The sequence below is a fragment of the Colobus angolensis genome, unplaced genomic scaffold (genome assembly GCF_000951035.1).
Source record: "Colobus angolensis palliatus isolate OR3802 unplaced genomic scaffold, Cang.pa_1.0 Scaffold77, whole genome shotgun sequence".
In the NCBI taxonomy this organism is placed as follows: Eukaryota; Metazoa; Chordata; class Mammalia; order Primates; family Cercopithecidae; genus Colobus; species Colobus angolensis.
The window spans coordinates 2,945,110-2,953,519 of NW_012121487.1; the positions used below are offsets into that span (position 1 = coordinate 2,945,110).

Sequence of the window (8,410 nt, forward strand, 5' to 3'; positions counted from 1 at the left end):
GCTGGAGCTGAGGCACAAGGATCACTTGGGAGGCTGAGGCACAAGGGAGGCTGGAGCTGAGGCACAAGGATCACTTGGGAGGCTGAGGCACAAGGATCCCGGCTACTTGGGAGGCTGAGGCACAAGGATCACTTGAACCCAGGAGGCGCAAGCTGCACTGAGCTGAGATGGTATCCCTGCACTCCAGCCTGTGACAGTGAGACTCTGTTTCAAAAAAAAAAAAAAAACTTAAATAATAATGAAGACATAAAAAATCCACTCCTGGGCCAGGTGAGGTGGCTCAGGCCTGTAATCCCAGCACTTTGGAAGGCTGAGGCAGGAGGATTGCTTGAGGCCAGGAGTTCGAGACCCACCTCTACAAAATATGTAAAAATTTGGCATGGCATGGTAGCATGTGCCATAGTCCCAGCTACTGAAGAGGCTTAGGCAGGAGGATCACCTTAAACCCAGGCGTTCGAGGTTACAGTGAGCCATGATCACACCACTGTACTGTAGCCTAGCAGACAGAGGGACACTGTCTTTTTTAAACCAAAGATGGGCCAGGTGCAGTGACTCACACCTATAATCCCAGCACTTTGGGATGCCAAGGTGGGTGGATCACTTGAGGTTAGGAGTTCAAGAGGTCAGGAGTTCGAGACCAGCCTGGCCAACATGGCAAAACTGTCTCTAATACAAAAATTACCTGGTCGTGGTAGTGTGCACCTGTAATCCCAGCTACTCAGGAGGCTGAGGTGGGAGAATAACTTGAACCCAGGGGGCAGGGGCTGCAGTGAGCCCAGATCACACCACTGCACTCCAGCCTGGGTGACAGTAAGACTCTGTCTCAAAACAAAAAAATCCATTTGTTTAACGTCCAAACTAGGCCCTCTCCACTAGTGGCCATTTACAGTAATGGAGATTAAATGACCATGTAAAAAATTATCATTCTTTCACTTCTTATTTAGTGTATTTACTTATAACAACTTTAAGTAATCCTTGATCAGGTAGCAAATGTGCTGCCATTATCCATATGTGTTTTTCCTGTCCCCTCCCAAGAGGTAATCTCTTCAAATGAACAGGGATTCCACGGCATGCTCCCTAGCACTTGACATGGGTGTTTCGTTCATGGTGGGCACTCAAATTTTTTGAATTCATATTTTCCAGAATATCACATCTTATAGTTATGTTTTTCTTAAAACAACTCTTTTGCAATGATTCCAAAAATTCTACCCACTGATAGTTAAGCAAAGGAAAGCCCAAGTTGTTTAAAAGTTTTGTATTATATCATACAAACTGTCTTCACATACAAGTGCATTAAAAAAAATTTCCCCCTCCTCCTCCCCAAACATCACAGTAGACCAATTCTTGCTAATATACGACAAAGTCAAAACATATGTCCCCTCTGAATTCTAAAGAGCTAATTCTAGACACTAACATCTGGATCTTATAATTTACTGGTCTGGTATGGGCAGAAACAGTTCCAGTGCCTTTCAACTTATCCCTGAATTTTTCTCTTTTCAAAGTTCTAGGCAGTAATTTTAATGCCCTCAAATTGGATAAAGCTGATTACTTAGAGCTTATAAATTAGCTACACTTTATGACACTAAGAATAGAGCTATGACCTACGCATATCATACCTGTCAAACTACCTAGCACTGCAGATAGAACTAATATTAATGGATGGACTAATACAAGGATCTAACATATGACAGCGATAGTCTTAAAAACACCAATTTGTTATTTTCCTTATATATAATCCAAATTCCTTTCTATCCTTCTGGCAATGTTTTCTACTGCCTGGACTACCTTAAATAATTATATTGTGTCAACTTCTTGCTTGGGCCAGGTGGTGGCTCATGCCTGTAAGCCCAGCATATTGGGAGGATTGCTTGAGCCTAGGAGTTCGAGATCACCCTGGGCAACACAGTGAAACCTCATCTCATTAAAAAAAAGAAAAAACAAACAAACAAAACATATATATATACATATATATATATTGCTTAATGCTAGGAATTCCTTCCCCAGGTCACTAGTAATAAGAAGCTATGGGCTTTAAACTTAAAAGGTGCTAAACCAGTTTAAATGTAAAACATTCTCATAATAGAATTGCACTGTATTTCTTTTCTACTTTGATGCTTTTCCAAAGTGCTATAGTTCCTGTGAGATTTTTGTCCTGCACAGAATCAAATTCTAGGTCTTTCACTTTTGGATGGCTGAGTACCATAAAACATGATTTATTTGGTAACAAAAATGTTCCCAGGAGTTTAAAAAGGGACCACTACTCAGAGCTAAAAAAGTTACTTTTTAAAAAAATCTAGAATATTTATCATTAGTTTATAAAGAAAAACACAACTCTGTCCAACTTCCTCTAATAAAAATGGAAAATATTAAGATGAGCTGTGTGCTTATAAAGAGGTACTACACAAGTCATCTCTTTCTAGTAGACACAAACATTGCTTCAGTGACATTTAATATTCAATATATGATGCATTACTCTTAGCATTTTTGCATTTACTCACCACATATAACAAGGTCAGATATCAAAACAGTCCTGATCTTAAAACGGAGAACTCACTACCAATATTTAACTGTTTCTTCCTCGGACTACAGTTCCTAAACTATGCACAGGGAGCAAAGTGGTATTCCCTTAGGATAAACTTAGTCAAGGCTCAGATAACCCTGAGGTGAACTTAGCAAAGTTCTTGTAAGGAAATCTTCAGATGAGAAACTCCACCTAGGTGAATTTTAAAGCTTTAAGACTGACCTATTAAACAGAAATAGCATTTTCTCAGAGCACTGAGTCTAGTGATTGTCCACGTAAAGGAGGCACACACACAATTTTACCCAAATCCCTGATGTCTCTTCTGTATGGAAAATGCAATCAGTGATGAAGGGCCGAAAACACATCTTGCCAGCTGTAGTTCTTTTACAGAGCACAATGTAGGAGGAAGCAATTAATATAAATGTGTCGGCGTGTGCATCTATGGGGAAAAAATAAACCTGTACAAGGCAATGGCTGATCCAACTATGACTTTTGATTAAACACATTTAGTAATACAGTTACGATTTCCAAAATGTCTACCTTTGAAGGTAAAAAAAAGAAAACCCTGAAATGAAGCGTAAAATAAGGTTCCCGGGAGAAACCTTCATCACATTTTATATGCTTCTGGCTGTTCTCACTCATCCCGGTGCATGTGGGCCAAATGTGTACTTCTTAGAAAAGCCAAGCTTGTACTGAGAATATTGTTCTGAACTTACCTTTTTAAGTCCCTGCAAACATATAGCCCAACTTTCCCAAATCTCACCACTCCATAGTCTGCAACAGGTGTCAGCCCCACAGGTATCTGCTGAAATCTGGCATTGATCTCATTAGCCCCAATTTCCCTACATGATTTTTGTTCAGTCTCTAGGAAGCATAGTGTGAATAGAAGAGACCGAGGTCTTTCTCTGGGATAGTCCTAGGAAATTGAAATTGAAGGATAATGTGGAGTGCAGAGCCAAAAACTTCCCTTGTGAACTTAGTCAAACACACATGGTATACATATTCTCCTGGGTATAAACAAATTTACATTAATTAATATCAGCGCAACAGAACCCAAAACATTGGTAGATCAAATTCTAATGTGACAATTTAAAAGCAGACAGTGCTCCACTGTGTTAATAAATCATACGTAACTAAGAGACAATACTTCAAATACCACATCACTAAAAACTCCTAGTAGGCATGTCCCTCTTATCAGTTAGGAGAAAGAGCAAGCACCATGCTCAGTACTGCAGGTTACTGGACTGCTTTGATACAGCACTGCAGTTCACAGATAAACACTTCCCATCTTCTCTTCAAGTTACTGAATCTTTCTTCTTCCGGAATGGTGATTTTAGCCTCTTCCATACACTGTTTTTGGGCTTAGATTTTTTTTCCATGGCCAGTACTGCCTCCTTTTCTTTCCTACGTATCTCCCGTACAAGAGCATGGAAAACATCATCAATATAGTAGCGGTATGCAGCAGACGTCTCAAAAAAGGGACAGCTGAATTCTCGGGCCAAGGCCAATCCTTCTTCCTTGGTGACCTTTAAAGGCAAAAGGTGAGAAAAAGTAATGATGAAAAACAATTAAATTGTCCAAAAACCTGAATGCACCACCACCTTAACACAAAGAAAGCTTCTCAACTCTGGAGGTGTTCAAGCATATGGCACTAATTTGTGCAATTTTAGGAGGCTAGATTACTTCTAAGGTTTCTTCTTCTGCCTTTAAATGATAAGATTCTATTTCTAGTCTACTTTTTTTTTTTTGGTTTTTTTTTTTTTTGAGACGAAGTCTTGCTCAGTCACTCAGGCTGGAGTGCAGTGGCGCAATCTCGGCTCACTGCAAGCTCCGCCTCCCGGGTTCACGCCATTCTCCTGCCTCAGCCTCCTAAGTAGCTGAGATTACAGGCATGCGCCATCACACCTGGCTAATTTTGTATTTTTAGTAGAGATGAGGTTTCTCCATGTTGGTCAGGCTGGTCGAGAACTCCTGACCTCAAGTGATCTGCCCACCTTGGCCTCCCAAAGTACTGGGATTACAGGCATGGGCCACTGCGCCTGATCTCTAGACAATTTTTTTTTTTTTTGAGACAGAGTCTCACTCTGTCACCCAGGCTGGAGTGCAATGGTGCGATCTCAGCTCACTGCAAGCTCCATCTCCCGGGTTTACACCATTCTCCTGCCTCAGCCTCCTGAGTAGCAGCGACTACAGGTGCCTGCCACCTCACTCGGCTAGTTTTTTGTATTTTTTAGTAGAGACGTGGTTTCACTGTGTTAACCAGGATGGTCTCGATCTCCTGACCTCATGATCCACCCATCTCGGCCTCCCAAAGTGTAGTCTATTTTTAAGATACTTTTTGGAACAGGGAATAGTTATAGATATCAAACACACAATCTTAATTTTCCCCATACTTTTTATTTTAAGAAAGATAAATAGGCTGGACTTGGTGGCTCACACCTGTAATTCCAGAACTTTGGGAGGCTGAGGTGGGAGGATTGCTTGAGCCCAGGAGCTTGAGACCAACCTGGGCAATATGGTGAGACCCTATTTCTACAAAATTTTTAAAAATTTAGCTGGGGCTGGGTGCAGTGGCTCACGCCTGTAATCTCAACACTTTGGGAGACTGAGGCAGGTGGATCACTTGAGGTCTGGGGTTCGAGACCAGCCTGGTCAACATGGCAAAACCCTGTCTCCACTAAAAAAAAAAAATTAGCTGGGCATGGTGTTGAGCACCTGTAATCCCAGTTACTCGTGAGGCTGAGGCAGGAGAATCACTTAAACCTGGGAGGCGGAGGTTACAGTGAGCCGAGATTGCGCCACTGCACTCCAGCCTGGGCGACAGAACCAGACTCCGTCTCAAAAAAAAAAAGAAAAAACAATTAGTTGGACGTGGTGGTATACACCTGTGGTCCCAGCTACTCAGGACGCTGAGGTAAGAGGATTGCTTGAGCCCAGGAGGTCAAGGCAACGCTGCAGTGAGCTGTGTTTGTGCCACTGCACTCCAGCCTCAGTGACAGAGCAAGACCTTGTCTCAAGAAAAAAAAAGTTGGGTGTGGTCACTCACGCTTGTAATCCCAGCACTTTGGGAGGCTGAGGCAGGCAGGCAGACGACCTGAGGTCAGGAGTTCAAGACCAGTCTGGCCAACATGGTGAAACCCTATCTCTACTAAAATAGAAAAATTAGCTGGGTGTGGTGGCAGGTGCCTGCAATCCCAGCTACTTGGGAGGCTGAGGCAGGAGAATTGCTTGAACCCAGGAAGCAGAGGTTGCAGTGAGCCAACATCATGCCACTGCACTTCAGCCTGGGTGATAAGAGTGAAACTCCGTCTAAAAAACAAAACAAAAAAACACTGGGCACGGTGGCTCACATCTATAATCCCAGCACTTTGGGAGGCCAAGGTGGGTGGATCACCTAATGTTAGGATTTCAAGACCAGCCTGGCCAACATGGTGAAACCCCATCTCTACTAAAATACAAAAATTAGCTGGATGTGGTGGCAGGGTGCATGTAATCCTAGCTACTCAGGAGGCTGAAGCAGGAGAATCACTTGAACTCAGGAGTCAGAGAGGCTACAGTGAGCCTAGATTGCACCACTGCACCCCAGCCTGGGCAACAGAGTGAGACTCCGTCTCAAAACAACAAAATTAAAATAAAAATTAAAAAAAAAAAAAAAGAAAGAAAGAAAGCTGGGGACAGTGGCTCACACCTGTAATCCCAACACTTTGGGAGACCGAGGTGGGCAGATCATGAGGTCAGGAGTTTGAGACCAGCCTGACCAACATGGTGAAACCCCATCTCTACTTAAAAATACAAAAATTAGCCGGGCATGGTGGCATGCACCTGTAATCCCAGCTACTAAGGAGGCTAAGGCAGAAGACTCGTTTGAACCCAGGAGGAGGAGGAGGAGGAGGTTGCAGTGAGCCGAAATTGCGCCACTGGACTCCAGCCTGGTCAACAGAGTGAGACTCCATCTCAAAAAAAAAAAAAAAAAAAAAAAAAAAAAAAAAAAAAAAGAAAAGAAAAAGAAAAAGAAAAAGAAATACAAAGGAAGGGAAAGAGATATATGCTTACACTAAAATACTGAAAACTATTAGGAGCCCATCATTTATACCTCTAGTTATGGATATGCCATAATTTCTACTTTTGGATGGTTAGACTGTTTCTGCTACCATATATCCTTGCAATGAACATGTTATATACAAATCCCTAAGAATTTTTTCCAATGGAGATTAACAGAGAAGCATTATGAATTTGACAACTATCAAACTACTTCCAGCCAGGTGTGGTGGCTCATACTTGTAATCCCAACACTTTGGGAGGCCAAGGCAGGAGGATCACTTGAGTCCAGGTGTTCAAGATCAGCCTGGGCAACATAGTGAGAGCCTGTCTCCACAAAAAGTAAAAACAATTAGCAGTGAGTAGTGGCACACACCTATGGTCCCAGCTACCCTCAAAGCTGAATTGGGAAGATCGCTTCAGCAGGAAGGTAGAGGCTGCAGTGAGCTGTAGCCCCAACCTCACTGCAACCTCCACCACCTCAGGTCAAGGGATCCTCCCACCTCAGCCTCCCAACTAGCTGGGACCACATGTGCATGAACCACTAAGCCCAGCTATGTTTTTCAGTATTTTTTGTAGAGATGGGGTTTCGCCATGTTGCTCAGGCTGGTCTCAAACTCCTGACCTTAAGCAATCTGCCCACGTTGGCCCCACAAAGTGCTGGCGTGAGCCACCTCACCCAGCCTGATTTTCTATTTTAAGGCAAAAAAATCTGTAAGCCAAGTCAAGAATCTGTAAGCCAAGAAACAAAAATGACTGATTGTGTAAGATTACAGACAGTATTTTCTTCTCTATCCTCACCTGTCTTAGCTGTTTGAGGTCTGACTTGTTTCCCACAAGAACCACAGGTGTATCATCAGTACGTCGAACTCGATAAATAAGCTGTTTAAACTCACGAACTTCATGGAAACTTCGACGATCCGTGATAGAGTAACAGATGATAAATCCTTCTCCTGCCCTCATATACTGGTCCCGCATGGCTGTAAACTCTGCCTAGAGGGAAACAAGGATCATTATGTATTGGCGCATTCTAGCGCTACTACACACACAATTAGCTATTTCTTTCAGATTAAAGAAAATGCATGTCCATTACCTGCTATCCTGAGTCAGAGTGCATGAAAAATTAAGAGAGATAAACTAGTGATCTTCTCTGCATAGGCCTTCCCCTCCCCTTTACTAGAGTAAAAAAGCCTTTACTCATAACATTCTCGGATTTAATACCTGTCCAGCTGTATCCAAAATGTCCAGATTGGCAGGCTCATCATCAATACGGATCCTGATCTTATAAGCATCCTCTACAGGAGGGAAGAAAGGTGTACTATAAAGTCATGAATGCAGGAAGAAATGCCTATTTAAAACTCATCTTACAGAGTAGTACATTGCATCCAAATTCGTTAAATGCCCACATTTGCTCAGGAAGCATGCTAAATCCACTGAGATACATTAAGTTTTTTCTTTTCCACATAGGTGATGATGTAGTTTATTCATAGCTGAAGATTTCGCCTACAATTCTAAGCTAAAAAAGGGTTCTGAGAAGATGTCTTCCTCAGGCCAGCTGGACACAGTGGTGACTGCCTATAATCCCAGGTACTTGGGAGGCTGAGACAGGAGTATTACTTGAGCCCAGGAGTTCGAGACCAGCCTGGGCAACACAGCAAGAGCTCATTTTTTTTTTTTTTTTCTTGAGACAGGGTCTCACTGTCACCCAGGCTGGAGTGCAGTTGTGCGATCTCAGTTCACTGTAGCCTTGACTTCTCAGGCTCCAGTGATTCTCCCACCTCGGCCTCCCAAGTAGCTGGAACTACAGGCGTGTGACCACCATGTTTGGCTAATTTTTTTTTTTTTTTTTTT

The 8,410-nt window shown here is 42.7% G+C and overlaps 1 protein-coding gene across 2 annotated transcripts in view; it reads right to left on the reverse strand.

Moving 5' to 3' along the window:
• Nucleotides 1-1,242: 1,242 nt before the first annotated feature.
• Nucleotides 1,243-8,410, reverse strand: part of RIT1 (Ras-like without CAAX 1) — a 19,545-nt gene continuing 12,377 nt past the window's right edge. The window contains exons 4-6 of one of the 2 annotated variants that reach the window (XM_011928363.1): nt 7,781-7,854; nt 7,361-7,552; nt 1,243-4,047 (exon numbers count right to left, since the gene is read on the reverse strand). In XM_011928363.1, coding sequence (XP_011783753.1) covers nt 3,817-4,047; nt 7,361-7,552; nt 7,781-7,854 — 497 coding nt within the window. In that variant the 3' untranslated portion in view covers nt 1,243-3,816. The remainder of the gene's footprint in view (nt 4,048-7,360; nt 7,553-7,780; nt 7,855-8,410) is intronic. The other variant, XM_011928364.1, reaches the window with a different exon arrangement.